At 35.2% G+C, this 17,908-nt stretch overlaps 1 protein-coding gene across 10 annotated transcripts in view; it reads right to left on the minus strand.

The window, feature by feature from the left end:
* Window positions 1-6,931: 6,931 nt before the first annotated feature.
* The window catches only part of LOC138743475 (uncharacterized), a 192,718-nt gene continuing 181,741 nt past the window's right edge, over window positions 6,932-17,908 (minus strand). For all 10 annotated transcript variants that reach the window (XM_069898910.1, XM_069898911.1, XM_069898909.1 and 7 more), the window contains 3 exons: window positions 17,754-17,860; window positions 10,978-11,182; window positions 6,932-8,501 (listed from right to left, as the gene is read on the minus strand). In XM_069898910.1, coding sequence (XP_069755011.1) covers window positions 8,248-8,501; window positions 10,978-11,182; window positions 17,754-17,860 — 566 coding nt within the window. In that variant the 3' untranslated portion in view covers window positions 6,932-8,247. The remainder of the gene's footprint in view (window positions 8,502-10,977; window positions 11,183-17,753; window positions 17,861-17,908) is intronic.

A 17,908-nucleotide genomic window follows, 5' to 3' on the forward strand; every position in this document is an offset into this window, starting at 1 on the left:
AACTCCACAAAGTGGCTGATTATCAAGTAGATTTTCTCCATTAATTTCTTTTGTTCCTAATGTCTGTTTAGATGCAAAACACTGGGTGCTACCTGCTCTCATAACTTGACCATTCTTAAAACAGACACTTGTGATATATTCATCTATATCCAAAAGTGTATATATAAAAAGAAATACACACAATACACTCTTTGTAGCATGAGTCAACAGATGTCGATCAGGACAAGTGCATCAACTATTTACCTTCCAAATCTAATTTTTTTTAAAGGAATGAAGCTTCAGCATTTACAAAAGAAAATCAATTAGACAGTTTTTCAAAGTGTTTGAAAAGCCTGGGAATACTGTAGTTTGCACAAGTCACATAAGAGCAAATATAAACCTCTTCAAGTTTAGTTAATAATAATCAGTAAATGTCTGTCTCTATAAAAGATGACAATCCTATTCCAAAATACTATCTGCAATATAAACAAAAGTAAGATGGTTCAGTATTTTCTATCCAATCCAAAACCTGTTCAGTGAGTCGTTAAAATTTGCCATGGGCTTCACCCCCCCCCCCCCCCAAACCAAACAATGCACTTTTCATATTTGTGAATTACCTTAAAGGTGAAATATGCATATCAAACATGAGCCTGAAAATTTGGCTTCAGGTAGTTAGTTGACTACCTTCAGCAAGTAGATCTTGCTCACAAATGCAACTAGTTCAAGCATTTTAAAGTTTCAAATTAAGAAAGGCCTGATTGGTTTACCTCATGCTAAACTTGCATAATTGGAAATCAGATGGCAGAGCTCTGGACATGTAGTAGAGTTTCTATTTTCATTTGATTAAGAGTAATGAGGGAAAAAACGTACAGTCTCTCGGTTGTTGGCTTGTATAATTGTGAAACCGGGCACCACTCAAAAACGCAGTAACATTTGTAGAGAAAATCCTTTTGACCAATTAAAGTAACCATTTAATTTCTAAGTTTTAAAAAGTTCTTCACAACATTAGTACATTGTTGTAATGTGGATATTTCTCATGCAATATTTCTATTTGAAATCATTAGGTAAATATTTTAGATACAAGAAACCAATAAATATCCTTTGACTTACACTATATATAAACACCAATACGAAACACCAATGACATCATGCTTTTTGAAATAGATTGCCCATGTCTGTGCCATCTGATGAACACAACCCATTTAACCTATTGCACTTTATGAAAGATGGGGATAGCAACGTTATCCTATTTGTTTAAACAACAGCAGAGACAGTCATGCAGATTAAATTTCTATTTCTCTCCATTACTCAAAGCATTACTGTAAACCTCAAAGCAAGTATTTTGTGCTCCTAGGAGAACTTCAATTTATTTTAAATCTGAATGACCCACTTGCACAGAATTTTATGAGAAGTGTCTTACTCTTGCACTATTTTAGTCTTTGGGAAGTGAACCAGGACTATCACAAATTTCTACATCTTAAAATAATCTAACATGCTTGCTTGGAGAAATAAATAGGTCTTTACTTTGGATTCCATCAGCTATTAGCAGAATATCTTCGAGGAAGCCACTGGTCTTCCTTAAGAAACATCTTGATGTTATGAAAAATGCATAGTTTGCATTCTGGAAGGAATAATTCAAATTAATACATTTTCTTAATCATCTTATAAATTCTAATGGATTCTGATTAATGCAAAATATTACCTCCACAATATAGACTTAAAAAAAACCTGCCAAACAAATATTGAGGCATAAATATGTATACCCTATAAATTGATATAATGAACTTTTTGGTGGCTTTTTTAATAGATTCCAAAACCATTGATCTTGGGAGCCATAGACAACTTATCAAAAATGGTGTTTTTGACTATAAGTGGAAGTGATGGTAAAATCTTGATTTCTCACTTTATATTGAGAGAAAAATAAAGCAGCAAAAAGGACCTAAATTTTATTTGCATTTGGTGGTCATATTAAAAAATAATCGATTCACTGAAGGAAAAGAAATAACTAATTTCAACAACATTCTGTTACAGGATGAGGAAATCTCAACGTACCTTAGTTAGGGATGCAAGATTCTCATTTCTAACTGATATTTTGCAACTCCTTTTGTAAATGCCTTTGTGAAATATTAATTCTCAATGGGAACAGGGTGTGGTGCCTTCTTGCATTGTTTGGAGATATTGGAATGGCAAGTCGAGTTAGTGAATTATAATGAATTGTATAAATAACAAGAGAATGCTTACAGAACAGTGCCTAATGAGGATAATATTTCACCCAGACAGGAAGAAAATCTTGGATGTTTAAAGTTTGAAAATTGGCAATTAATATTAAGATCTACAGAAGGGTGAACATGTGAAGGTTATTAGTGAATGAGACACCTCAATGGGACTGGTAATTAAATCGATCAAAATAAAATCCGAACAGGTGCTCAAAATACATCATTAAAATGACATGTTTGAACTATTCAGTAGCTCAGGCAGCATCTGTCAAGACAGGAATGCATGGAAAATATTTTAACTTTTCATAACTTATGTACTTTTGCCTTCAGGCCAACTCAAGCTCAAATACAATCCTGTATTTGCACAATGGTCACTTTCTCTTAAGCAGCAAGTACTGCCAGTCGTTAACCATACAAGATTTTACATCCAAGCCCTAATATTCCACCAAGCAGAATTTAAACTGCTGAATAAAATGTATTTGCTCTTATTCAAGAAGTTCTTGATTTGCACCATTCCACCTGCTGCAGACAACAAACCCAATGGAGGGAACAATGTGCTGAAGAAACTTGGGACAAGTAGCATCCATAGGAAATGAAGAGTAACCAACGTCAGATCCGAAGGGCCCATGCCCGAAACACTGGTTAGCCTTCCTATAGATGTGCATGACCTGCTGAGGTTCTCTAACATATTTCTGTATTGCACTCGACTCCAGCATTTGCATTATTAAATGCAAAATGTGACATGTAATTGCCATACTTGATTTTCTTTTCATGTGGTAAATATCTTTTCTACTTTCCCTGCAAAAATAATGTACTGCAGAACTATTACAATATGAAATATTGAAAGAAAATATCCTGCTTGGTTAAAGTACTTTTAATTGTGACCTGGTTTTAAATGATTGGCACACACTGTTGCACTTGGTTCTTGTACATCTTATGGCGCTGTTTAGAGTTCCAAGTTGCTATCAGTATGATGGATGGTATCCCTGAAATCTTGATTAATATTATTCCAGCTGTATCACATCAAACTTGCATGTGAATATTTATAGTTATCTTTGATGAGAAGACCAACAACAGTATTTCTTAAATTATGATCTTGTAAAACTTGGATTATGGATCCAGATTGCTTGTTTTGAATTAATGCAAATACCAATTGCTTATGCTAGACTTTTCTATAAATGTTTGCTTTCCTTTTCATATTTACCCAATAAAATTCAAAGTAAAATTTTCAAAGTTCTGGTCACCTCATTATAGAAAGGATGTGGAAGCCATGGAGAGGGTGCAGAGGAGATTTACTAGGATGTTGCCTGGATTGGGAAACAAGTTTTATGAGGCAAGGTTAGCAGAGCTGGGACTTTCTCTTTGGAGGGTAGAAGGATGAGAGACTTGATAGAGATTATGAGAGGCATAGATAGGGTGGACAGCCGGTGCCAGTTTCCCAGGGCAGGACTGGCAAACTCCAGAGGACATATGCACAAAGTTAGGGGAGGCAAGTTTAGGGGAGACATCAGGGTTTTTTTAAAACAGATTTGTGGGTGCCTGGGGTGGTAGTGGAGGCTGAAATATTAGGGACATTTAAGAGACTCAGGCATTTAAATGAAGGAAAAATAGAGGGTAGGGTGGGTTTAGTACCCTTTTTTACCCTTTTCAGCTGAACATCGAGGGCTGAAGGCCCTGTACTGTGTTATTATGTTCTAAAACACAATCCACGTATATATAAAACATGAACACTCAAGGCACATGATGTTTTAGCACTCAGTCTTCAAGGAGACAAAAAAATTAATTCTGCACTTAAAACTTTAATATGTCTCCAGGATCAGATGATAGATAATTCTAATTCATAATTCCATATCAAAAGACCACTTGCATTTACACCATACATGAATGTTGATATCAAAATTGCTTCAAAATGAAATGGGATTTTAAATATAAATATTAACCACAAATTTCTAACTTTTTCCGCAGAAGGTCTTTTTAATACATTAAAATAGAAATCAATCTATTTTGCTCATTCTATTCCATAGAATCTATGAAAGCAGTGTCGGGTATAGTGCCACTTATTTTTGTTTCAGTTTTGCTAACTAGGCCTCAAAGAACTGTTTTAATTACTAACATGAACAAAGCTATATGCCTGAAATAATATTAACACAAGATTATTAGGGGTACCAGGCATCATATACTGATGGCAACTTGGGACTCTAAACAGCAACCACAAGATGTATAAGAACTGGATGCAACAGTATATATCAATCTTTTAGCACACAAATTTAAAACCAGGTCACAATTAACTGGTATTTTTAAAAATATATGTACTTCAACCTGTTCATTATTCAGCATCCACAGCTGGTTAGGCGGTTTTGAGGGAGTCAGTGAAACCAAATCATTGAAAATTATTACATCAATTAACAAATTTATAGTTGATCAGCATTCTTTCACAGCATGCTTGTTAACTGGGACATATCAAGAGATAGAGTCTACTCTGTGGGTGCTTTTGCTCAGTTCATGTGGAAAAAAAACTTTTTGGCCTTTTATTTAAAAAGTTTTTATCCATCAATACATACTAACTTTTTCTCGTAGGAATCTAGAAACAAGTGATGAAAAAGTAGACTCAGCAAGATATTTAACTGAAAGCAATAGCCTAAATTTACCATACCCAATCCCAATCATCATCTGAAATAATTGTATGATGGATATTAGGAATAGAAGCCTAATCAATATGATTATCTTAAAAGGACTCCCGAAATAAAGTGCACTATTTTTCTCCCTGCTAAAATTAGCTGGATTTGACAGATTTTGATTCAGGACTTTCTTTATCAAGAACATCTTTTCTGCAGTTAGTCAACATTCAATTTACAAATCTTTGCCTCAAAGGGTTTTAATTAATTAAAATGTTCTTAACAGAGGTGTCATTTGCTATAATGAAGGCCGGGAATGCATTTGGAGCAATCATTCATAAGGAAGCTATTCAAAATAGGTGGGGTGTGCTCTTGTGCATCTCTTCTCTTCCATCTGGCAATAAGGACCAATCAATAAATGACGTATGTTTCAGCTTGTAAAAGCAGTTTGCTTTTGATTTACAACATCCTCAAAAGAGGATAACTACCTCAGACTTCTTTCCCCACCATCCATGTCAGCTGGTATCACCCACAAAAATTAAAGTTTACATATCGCAATACACCTCAGACTTCTTTCCCCACCATCCATGTCAGCTGGTATCACCCACAAAAATTAAAGTTTACATATCACAATACAGAAATTAATGTGAAATGGGTCTTTAGGAACTTAATCCTTTGATTAACTGGTGGGGAGCAGCAATTTTATAATAGAATTGCAGCGTGATTAAGATACCATAATTGCCTGATAGTTTCAATTTAGACTAGCCTCACAATTAGCATCACTGTGCTTTGTCCAAAGATTTAATAGTTGCAGCTGGCTATGGATTATGCATTATGACATGGTTGGCCCATTCATAATTAATTAAAACTGACAACCAAAGCAGAAAATATAAAATGATTACTTGAAGTTTTTGGAAGTAGAGTATAACTTGAACTGGATGCAACATCTGACCCACTTAAAAGGCAAAATAAATATTTTTCAATTACCTTTAATGCAAGTTAATTTGCATCAATCACTATTATACAATGAGTAATTCCACTCTTGCTCAGTGCATCCAAGGTAAATGTAGAAATGGTACAAAGATTATATTCGGGACCATACCAAAACCTAGAGGGAAGTTTTTGTTTGGTAGAGTGCGTTGAGCTTATTTTAGTTCAGAGAACATTCTTCCAGCCACACCATTTGGTATAACATTCAACTGTCTTGAATAGGCTCTTCAATGAATTGCAATTACTGCTGCACTGACAACTGAATGCAGTATTATTTACTTGCACTCTAATAAAAACTTGAACATATTATCAATGAATAAATAAGTTAGTTTGCATTTAGGCCAATTTACATACAATAGGAATCATTAATTATATTTTTGTATTCATTAGCAAGTATGAGGAATGTAACATTTTCTTTCCTGGTCGGGGCTGGTTGATTAATTGCAGAATAGCTGTTGCAATATTCAACAACACACGGCAATTCCAAGGTCAGATTATTTATTTCTCCACTATTGCATTTAAAATATATATTGGTAATCTTTTGGCTTTAAAGTAACAAACAATTTGTGTTGCATAAAGGGCAATGTTGTGTAATAAGTGTAGAAAATATCCAGGCTTATTTCTGGAGGCTAAATATATTCAGCTGGTAGAGAAGACTAGAAAACATTTGAATCTTAATTTCAAAAGGCATCTAATCCCCTACATTACTCCATTAGTTAAAAGTAATTCACATGGTTACCATGAACACTGACTTGTGAAATCCCAGGAGGGCTGTATCTCTTGTGTTCAGAAACGATACTGGACGTTGAATAAACATAAGATTTATACATTGCTGTAAAATGTCAAAGACAAACCATTATTTTCGAAGGGCTTGTGATTAAAAAATCTATTTGCACAGCAGTTTTAAATGGAAAAGTCTTAACTGGTCATGTTATGATGGCATTCAAGTTCACTTTGAAGTCTGTTGGACCAACAGAATGACTTTGAGCTGAAGTTACTTCTAATATTTCCTTGGTTTTGCATCTTACTTCCAGAAAATGAAAAGAACATTCTCATAAAATGTAAAATTCTTTGAATAATGGAACATTTTAAACAGTTGTTTTTAAAATAAAGTTGAAGAAACAAAATAAACCAGAATTAAACTGTATATTTTTAAAAAATCACTGATAGTGACTTCTGAATGTCACTTTGAAAAGCCAAATTTTGTCCAGTTGAGAAGCTTGTGCCTCACCATTAACTGACTAGTTTGACTGAAATGAGCTGAGATAACGCCTCTCAGTGAAATACATGACACATTTAGTATGAAACTGGCTAAGAAATAAACATCACATCAGAAGATCGGTAACATTATCTGATCATCAAGGCAGTGGCAACAAAATGTCAACAAAAAAGTCAACACATAGCTCAGCTAATATTCCAACCAATATCTAAAAAAATAATTTTTGCTCTAATATTTGTTTTTGTAAATGTATGCTCATCTCAACACACCAATACACAAAGAAAATGTTCTTGTTTTGCCTGTGTACATCAAAGTTTGGCATAGCCCAGGCTAAATTCAAAACAATACCCAGCTTTATTATTCCATCAGCAATTAAGTTCTATTAAGTGAACATTATGATTAACAATTAGTGCTGGATTCAGAAATAATGTAAACTTGGACCTTAATTGGCTCACTAATTTTACCTTACTTGAAATAGACTTTTGTTTCCTGCTTCTAATCTTGTTTTGTGATCATTTCCAGAGTAGAGGATATTGCTCCAAACCCTTTTTCTGCACAAGACATAGAAGGGAAGTTCATTCTTCTCAATTGGATTATATTTGGACTTTGATTCGAGAAGTGAAATAAAAATAACATTGTACTATCTACTTCCCAGGCAATCATTTTGAATGGTGGATAATGATGTTCATTTATCAATTGAAATGAAAATTTCCTATGGTTGTCATAAAACAAATGTTACGAGAAGCAGATTTAATCAGTTCAATGAATTTACTAGTCCACAGTATGCACAGATTACAACACATCAACTATTCCTTTCAGTGATTGGCTACAGCTAGGTATGGAACTAGATTGAGCATACAATTCCAAAAACATGCTAAATGAATTTACTGATCTTGTGTTAAGTGACCATTATACCACATCACATTAAAAAGCTACATATAACTAGGTTCACTGGGATCAAAAAATAATTGGCCTTGCTGTAGGTTTAACAATATTCTGCATGACCTGAGCATGCCTGTTTTATGTCCAAAGAACAATCGTTCTGAGGATATTGGGAAGATGAACATGTGGTTCAATTTTACATCTGTCCAAGTTTATTTAACTCGAAGTAACCTATAGCTATTGGAATTATGCTTCTTGCATCTGTCAACTAAGTTGACCCCACCCACGTGTACAACACACTCCTGCCAGATGGACACCATAAATAGACAATCCATTCACTGAATATTCATGAATCTGATGATTGCAAAGTCTGGAATAAATGGTTGTTAGGTGGTGGCATGATTTCTCTAATTTCTCCTGGTTCCAAAGGAACTGGACCACATGGATCATGTTCATTACAGCTAAGTCGGCCATCTAGCTTGGAGATGAAGAGCGCTCCATCCCTATGATCCGTGCAGAAAGAACTGGGGCACAGCTCGCAGAATGAGACTGCCTCTTTTCCACATACATCACATTGATGCCATGGACATTCCCATTTACCTAATAAAACAACAGGAAGAGTCATCAGAAGTGTACAATAGGCAGAAACGTTTCTCAATATGATGTACACCAACAATAATCATCATTAGTAATTGCTCATCCGAGCAAAAAGATTCAAGAACAAACTGTAAAATTTGAATGACAATGATAAGCTACTATTTAAAACCTACCAGAAGACCGCATGCAGAAATAAGACATCATGTGTTTCATGACATTACTCAATTTTCCAAATGAAAAACCAATTGCTTTATCCAAATTAAAAATGTCTCTGAGAAAACTGGATCAGTATGTCTCACCTTGAGCCAAGATACAGCTCAACTGAATTATCCATCAAACAGGGAGAAAATAGAAATGAAAATTTCCTGGTTTGAACTATAGAACAAGGAATGGGGGGGAAACAGAACTGAGCTCTTAATTTAACAACATAAGCAGAAGAGGAACTAAAATGCAGAATATGAAAACCCACAAGACTTATGATGTCAGAACACTTGAGTGCACAGAACAAATGACTTGTGTTATTTGATGTAAAGCGATTGAATATCTAAATACAACCAATCTGATTAAAAGATTGCATTATCTTAAATGCATTTATAATCAAAATAGGTTTTCAGGGAATAAGCTGATGTTGATGTGGTTCAATGTTTTGATATGGGTTAAGGAGGATAAAGAATGGCAAGGTTAAACCAGAAAAGGAAACATTGTGAAACAGTTCTGGCAAATTTTTCTAACAAAAAAAGCATTTTGCTGAAATAATAAGAAATTAATCTAAACCAATGGAAGGCAGGAAAGAAAAATGGCTGACTAAAGATGTAATGGAATGGCAACAGCATAATCCTGAAAATAGAGTAACATTATAAATCATTCAACGATTTATAAAAGGTCATATACCTGGAAAATATTTAAGGAAAAGTTCTTAAATTGAGAAGGCGGGATGAAATTTTTCGCACAAGAGTAACACATTATTCAAACTGCTATGCACATCAACACTCTAAAAAATTGTTAGCAATTTTGGGAAAATTCAGAAATAAGGAATCTGAATATTTAGAAAACAGGGCACCACAGGGCAGTGAGCTTAATGTCAGTTGTGCACACATGACTTGGGGTAATTTGAGTGACAGGGTCTACAAGTACTTGGAAAGGGAAGTGTAATGAAATTATCTCTCACAAATTTGATTTGAATTTTTTTTGGGAAGAAATGACCAAAAAAAATTGAGGGCAGGACAGTAGATGTTGTCTACATGCAAGGCTGGTCCAGAAGGCCAGATCACAAAAGATCTAGGGTAGAACTGGAAACAGAATTGGCTTGATGGTAGTAGTCAGAGGGCAATCATGGATAGCGGTACTCTTGTTGGAGATCTGTGAAGAGTGATATGTCGCAGGGTCTACTATTGTTTGTTGACAATGGTTGGATTACTATGATTGGTAAGTTTGCAGATGACACCAAAATTGGTTGTAGAGTGGAAAGTGGAAGATCTGCGAATGTGGGCCAATGAATGACAGATGGAACTTTAATTTTTTTTTTAAGATCCAACATGGTAACAGGCCCTTCCAGCCCACTAGTCCACACTGCCCAAATACAATTAACCTACGATTTATAAAATTATAAAGTCACTACTGGACATCTTGGGAACATTCGAGAAAATTGGAGTACCCAGAGGAAAACCCACACAGACACAGGGAGAACACACAAACTCATTACAGACAGCAGTAGATTTGAACCCAGAAGTCATGTTGCCGTAACTACTGCGCTAATTACGCTGCCCTTTGAGCGTGCCTGATTCACTGGAAAATTTATTACAACATTGTATAACATTTAAAAAGTGAATTCAAAATGTGTTAGTATTACAGGCACACATTCCTTTATCCGGAACCTTTGGGGAACAGTGTGTTCTGAATTTCGGATTTTACCAGTTTTGAGAACAAAAGCCAGCTGCCCCAGATTTAAGATCACCCAAATTGTGCTGCGGTATCCACCCACTTCCAATCGCGCTGGCGTCTCTCTCCCCTTCTTCCACCTGAGTCGCACTGCTGTCTCTCTCCCCCCCCCCCACCCCCTGCCTGCCCGAGTCGCGCTGCCTTCTCTCCCCCTGCCCTGCCCCGCCCAGGTCGCACTCCTGTCTCTCTCTCTCCCCCTCTGCTGTACCAGCACCAGGAAAAAAAAATGCCGGTTTATGGAGCTTTCCCGATTTTAGACGTCCGGATAAAAGACTGTGTACCTGTAATACAAATAATACTCAAAAGTCTAGAAAATATGCTAGTCCAGCACCAGATTTCTGAGTACGCTGAAATATTGGAATTTTACTGTATTGACATTTTGATTAACAATGTCAACATGTGTTTTGTTGTTTTAAAAAATGCAATTAAATTGCATTTCATTCTTTTCATTCCTAGGACAAATCTAAGACAGTATTGTTTGACAGCCTTATTTATCACCTTTCCTTTCACACAAATTGGAGGAATCAGTTCAATCACTCACCAGCAGGACGCTTGTTCAAGACCAGACAATCAGCATGGTACACCTTAGGACAGCCAGGCTTCTTACAGATGACTAGCTGCCCACCATCTCCACAACGGAAACATTCTTCCTCATGATTTCTCACTAATTCACATTGCTGCTTACGCTTTCTTGGAAGCATTTGCCTTTTCTTGACCTTCTTTTCATCTGTAGAACTCTGTATATTCTTTAGAACCACCAGAAATTAAAATAAAAAGGGACATTATTAAAAAATACATGAAGTCACAAAAATTTTCTCAAAATAGTCATTTTCTCTATCAGAGGAGCAGTAATTATTGTTGTGTTCCCACAAAAATCAACTTATTTCATGCAATTAATAAGGCATAATTCAAAAATCTAAGTGCATTTTTTGGCAAGTTTTTCCGACATGGAAGTAGTGCAGGTCATGATATTTGCTCTGAAATTTAAGGAGGCTTTACTCTGGAAATTTTGTATTTCAGCAATAGACACTGGTTGCCATTTGCCTGGATTTGACTATACCTCAGGCCCCCTTCCTTTTCCTATCTACTTATGTTCTTCCCCCTCCCTCTCAGGCTCCATCCTCCTCCACACACATTTCTCCCAGATTCTTCCACCTCCTCACTTTGGGTCCATCTGGTTCCATGTGTCTTTCTATCAGCTTCTCTATCAGCTCTCATTATACCACTATTATCATCTTCTCTTCATCTTTGATTCCTTCACTGGCAGCCTTCATCTCTCCTCATCACTCCATCCTGTACAACTCATCTCCATCCACCTGACCATTTTCCTCTCTTGCCCTTTGCCTGACCCCTGTCAATCCACTGCTTCCATTTATAATCCTTCACTTCTCCCTGATTCAGCAATCCCCATTGTCCCTTTTCCAATTGTTCCCATCTTGTCCACATTATAGCATTCGACTCTCTTCTGCACTTTCAGTTTTGATGAAGGGTTCTGGCCTGAAGCATAAACAATTTTTTCTCTCCCATTGATGCTCCTTATCTTGCTCAGTTTGCCCAGCAGATTATTTATAGTTCCAGATTTTAGTATCTGCAATCCCTCGTAGGGCCCTCTCTATTCAAGTGCCTGTTTCAGATACTGGCACTGAAAGCAGAAAGCAACAACTTGAAGAAGTATGTCATATCTGATAGAACTGGGTTGCAAAGAGGGAGGTGAAAGATACCTGAAGCAAGGTGTTATAGCTGTACTGTTCTGGAGAAATCAGATGAGATAAGAACATTCTGGAAGACATTCAGACAACAGGAAGACATTCTGGTGCAGGTTTAAAGAGATGCTGGGTCTTTTGTTCCACCTGCCCCATAAAATCTAAAAGAAATCAAGGCGTGCAGAAGAGTCCATTTTGTATCTCTCAACCAAGTTGGTGTATAGAGAAATCTTGGGGTGAAAGTCCATAGATTCCCAAAAGTGGCAACGCAACTTAGTTAAGAAGCAATATAGTAAAATTGCCTTCATCGGTCAAGATGCAGAATATAAAAGTCTGAAGTCACATTGGAGCTGCGTAAAACTTTAGTTAGGACACATTTGAAGTATTGTACAGAGTTCTGGTTGTTGCATGACAAGAAGGATGTGGAGTTTTTGGTGACAATAGAGAGAGATTCACCAAGATGTTGTCTGGATTATAGAACATTAACTAAGGAGAAATTGGATAAATTTGCATGGCTTTCTTGTCGGAGTCTGAGGGGTGACCTAACAGAAGTACAGGTTGAACCTCTTTAATCTGGCAACATCGGGACCAGACCATTGCTGGACCACAGAAAATGCCAGAAATCAGAAAATGACCCCTAAGGGAACCCCCTATGTAAACATACCAAAGGTAGAACAAAGCTTAAAGCAGGAAATAATACTGTGGGGCAGCACAGTTAGCATAGCAGTTAGTCCCTTTACAGCGCCAGCGGTTGGGACGTTAGTACAAACTCCTTAGAAACAGTGCGGGAGTCGAACCCCAGTCCCAATCACGGCAGATTCAGATTGGGACTGGGGTTCGAGTCCCACGCCATCTGTAAGGAGTTTGTATTAACAGCGACAGATTCAAAACGTGCGGACCAAGGGAGTTTCTGGACAACACAGCACCGGATAAGAGGTTCAACCTGTATATAAAATTATGAATAAATAGGTAAACTGTAAGAGTCATTTTCTCAGGATAGAAAAATCAAATATTAGAGGGCATACTTTTAAGGTGTGAGGAGGAAAATTTAAATGAGATTTATGAGCAAAGCAGTTTTGCTTTTACCTGGAGAATGGTAGGTGCCTGAAAGACAATGCCAGAGAAAGTAGTGGAAACAGAAACAATAGTAATTTTTAAGAGCCATTTAGATAGGCACATTAACAAGTAGGGAATAGAGGTATGTCGACCAAGAGCAAGTTGATGAAATAAACTGGTTTTATGATTAGTACAGACATAATAAGCCTAAGGGCCTGTTCTTGTACTGCACTATTCTACGGTGGAAAAGCTCAAGTTTGTATTCAAGGATCTTTTGACAATCCATTTCTACAGTCATGTGGAAGCTTACATAGAGGAAAGGATGGAAACCATTTAAAGCCATCATGAGTTTCTGCAAAATCAAGCCTAAGGCTGCTATTCCCTAGGAGTGCTGCTGGACCAACCCCATCTACCACCAAATGTGTAATAAATACATCAGATGTCAATTTCAGAGGTCAGAGTGACAGAACTGCAATCTGATTCTGACTACACTTATTTATATCTTTTTAAATTATTTAATTGTTTTTGCATCATTACAGGAAAAAAATGAATAAAACATTGATCAAATATCTATAGCCAAAGATGCAAAAAAATACTTTTATATTTTTCTCCCCACCCCCCTCCCACCCAAAAGTAAAAGAAACACCTACCATTTAATATACAATAATATTAGCATATACAATCATTAATTGTTATTAAAAATTACTAATTAAGAGGAGTGGATAAGATAGAAGAGGTGGTCGGAAAATTATCCATAAAATCCATTTATAGTTTCCAAATATTATAAAATTTTCCAACTCGATTCTTTTAATTGTGTAACTTTTTCCAAAGGTATACAATTTTGCATCTCATTATACCATCTACACAGCACTTCTCCATCATCTTTCCATATCACTAGACATTTCTTTGCAATTGCTATTGCAATACTTAAACATTTTTCTTGGTATTTGTCCAATTTTAATTTTATATCCTTTTCATAAATATCTCCAAGTAAAAATATTCTTGGATCCTTTGGTATCTTTATCTTCATAATTTGCCCTAATAATAAAAGCAGTTCATTCCAAAACTTTTCCACTTTTTCACAAGACCACAATGAATGCAAAAAAGTCCCTATTTCTTTCGCACATCGAAAAACACTTATTTGAATAATTAGGATTAAGTCCATTTAACTTATGTGGAGTATAATATTGATGAAGAAAATTATATTGGACCACTTGATATCTAACATTTACTGTAATCTTAACACTTGCATAACATAATTTTGACCAAATCTCCTCCTGAATTTGTATATTTAAATATTTCTCCATCAGATTTTGATTTATATAAATCTTTTTTCTTCACAGTCTCTTGTAATTTTATATATAGATTAGTAATAAATTTCTTAACAACAAATGTATCTGTTATTATATCATCAAATTGACCGTTTATGGGTCTCAAATCTGCTCACAGTCTTTTTTGCAAATACATTGTTAACTGATAATATGCAAAAAATGATTATGTATATTTTATTTATCTTTTAATTGATCAAAGTTAATAAAAAATATCCTAAAACAATCTTTTATTCTCTGTAAACCTTTACTATACCAATGATCAAATAATGAATTATTCAAAGTCAAAGGAAGAAAGTGATTTTGTTTTAACAACATTTTTGGTAATTGATAATTTTTGATTCCTCTCTCAATATAAATTCTATTCCATATGTTTAAAATATGTTTCAATACAGAAAAAGCTTTATTTCCTTTAAGTGACTCAATACAAAATTAACTCCGGAATAGTTTCACCGATTTTATTCATTTCTATTTGAATCCAAGTTCTTTTTTGTCCAGTTGATAACAGGAGGATAAAAACCTGAGCTGCTTTAAAATAATTCTTAAAATTTGGTAGACATAGTCCACTCTGATCAAATTTCCACATTAATTTTTCTAAATCAATTCTTGACATCTTACCTTGCCAAAGAAATTGACGTATTATTTTATTCAAGTTTTGAAAGAAAAATTCTGGTACTTGAATGGGCAATGATTGAAACAAATATCATCTGAGAGGTTAAAAAATAAGTTATTCTTCAAAAATAAAGAAAGAATATATGAAAGAAGTAACTCAATTAGATAAAGAAATAATGAAATTGAAGGTAATTCAAGTACATAAAGATGAAGAGAAGTGAAAATTGTTAAGAGTTGAAGAAATTAAGAATTAATGTTGCACAGACTTATAGAGTGGAGAGAGAGAGATAATGAAAACACGACAACAATATTATGAGTTGGGTGAAAGGGCCCAAGAATTTTTAGCATGGCAATTAAAAATGGAACAGATCTCTAGAACAATAATTGCAACTAAGAAACAGATAACATAAAATGCAGAAAATAGATTATAATTTAAAAGACTATTATGCAAAATTTATCGTTCAGAGTCTAAGTGAGATTATAATAAAATAAGAGATTATTTGAGACAAATTAAATTACCGATGTTAAAGGAGGACAAAAAGATAAGACTGTCTGAGAATTTTTCAGAAAAATAAGTTTATGCGACTCTAATATCTCTACAGAATAATAAGGTGCCAGGTGAAGATGGTTTCCCACCAGAATTTTATAAAGAGTTTAAGGAGCTATTAATATCTGTATTGATGGAGGTATTAGATCAAATGAAAGATGCTTATGATCTACCTGAATCTTTTAAAACGACATTAATAACTGAAATTCCAAAAAAAGGGAAAGATTATTTACAGTCTTCTTCATATAGACCTATATCATTATTGAATACAGACCATAAAATTGTATCGAAATTGTTAGCTAATAGGCTAGTTGAATTCTGGCCAAAATTAATAAATTTAGATCAAACTGGTTTTATTAAAAATAGAAAAGCAGCAGATAACATAGTTAAATTTTTAAGTTTAGTAAATATAGCACAAAATAGGAAGATTCCCGTGGTAGCGGTAGCATTAGATGCAGAGAAAGCATTTGATCGAATGGAATGGGATTTTTAAATTTGAGACACTTAATGCTTTTGGGATTCCAAATACTTTTATAAACTGGATAAAGGCATTGTATGATCAACCAAAAACACAAGTGATTACAAAGTAACAAATCTTACAACTCTTTTTGCTTGAAAGGTTTTCTAGACAGGGCTGTCCATTATCACCCTTTTTGTTTGCATTAGCGATTGACCCATTGGCAGAAGTAATTAGAACGAACATAAAATTAGTTTACTTGCTGTTGATGTTATAGTATATTTAACGAGAGCAGAAATATTTTTAAATAAGTTGAATGAGAGATTAAAAGAGTATGGGTTAGTATCGGGTTATAAAGTGAATGTTGATAAAAGTGAAGTAATACCATGCTGGATATGGATTACTCATAATGTAAAAGATTGACAACATTTAAATGGCAAAATGAAGCAATTAAATACTTAGGAATTAAAATATGTCACAATGTAAGTAATTTGTTTAAACTAAATTATTTGCCATTGTTAAAAAAAAATTGGGATTTGAAAAGATGGAATGATTTACCAATAACGTTATTAGGACGAGTGAACTGTATTAAAATGAATATTTTTCCAAAAATACTATCTATTTCTCTTATGTTCCTCAATCCAGTCACTTAACAGTCTCCTTTGCTCCAGAGAAAATGACCCCAAACTAATGAATCTCTCCTCATAACTGGTCCTCCAATCTTGCTAACATTATGGGCATCTTCTCGGGACTCTACGCAACCACATCCTTCCTATAGTGTCAGGACTGAACCCAGATCACTGGAGCTGTAAGGCATTCTCTTTGAATCAGAAAATTTTATGTTCAATATAGATTTTGACACCTCATTTATTCTGATAGATCAGTTCAGCATTTTCTTGAGCATCTTGGCGCCTCACAGTTCGACGGGCAGCAACCTCCTTTGAAGAAGACCGCAGAACCCACCTCACTGACAAAAGACAAAGGAGGAAAAACCCAACACCCAACCCCAACCAACCAATTTTCCCTTGCAACCGCTGCAACCGTGCCTGCCTGTCCCGCATCGGACTTGTCAGTCACCAATGAGCCTGCAGCAGATGTGGACATACCCCTCCATAAATCTTTGTCCGCGAAGCCAAGCCAAAGAAAGATACCTGTTTGAGTAACTGTGATGTCAAGTAAAGAACAGATTCTCCTAAGTCCTTAGCCCATGTTCATTATTTTGCCAATAACAACAAAAACAAATTAAGGTATGCACAAAATCTTCAAATGCTGGGGTTTAGTGTAGTTCACAAAAGTGTGGGAGAAACTCAGCGGCTCAAGCTCACATTTGCCCTGTGTAGGACCTTGCCGTGTAAAAATTGACTGCCATACATTCCAACAAAAAGGGCAGTATTACTTGGCTATTGTTTGCATTGGGATAATCTGAAGATGTAAAAGTTGTATAATTGCAGCTTTCTTGGTTTGTCATTCTAATTCATAACAAATTTCAAATTTTATAATGCTGGAAGCTCAAGTAGAAAATGGAGAATAAATCTTCAAATCTGTATTTGAATCATTGCATTACAAAACATTCTAGTACTGAATCAGGTGCAATTCAATAGTTACAGATCCTACCTTAGGCTGCACACCTAAATATCCACTGCAGTTTGGAGCTCCACATTTACACACAGTCTTTCCAGTGCCCAAACATTCTAGGTGATAATTAAATGTCAGTTCAGATCCTGTAAAAGCATCAGTATTGTTAGGTTTACTTGGTTTCCTTGTGTAAT

This window comes from Narcine bancroftii, chromosome 9 (genome assembly GCF_036971445.1).
Source record: "Narcine bancroftii isolate sNarBan1 chromosome 9, sNarBan1.hap1, whole genome shotgun sequence".
Classification (NCBI taxonomy): Eukaryota; Metazoa; Chordata; class Chondrichthyes; order Torpediniformes; family Narcinidae; genus Narcine; species Narcine bancroftii.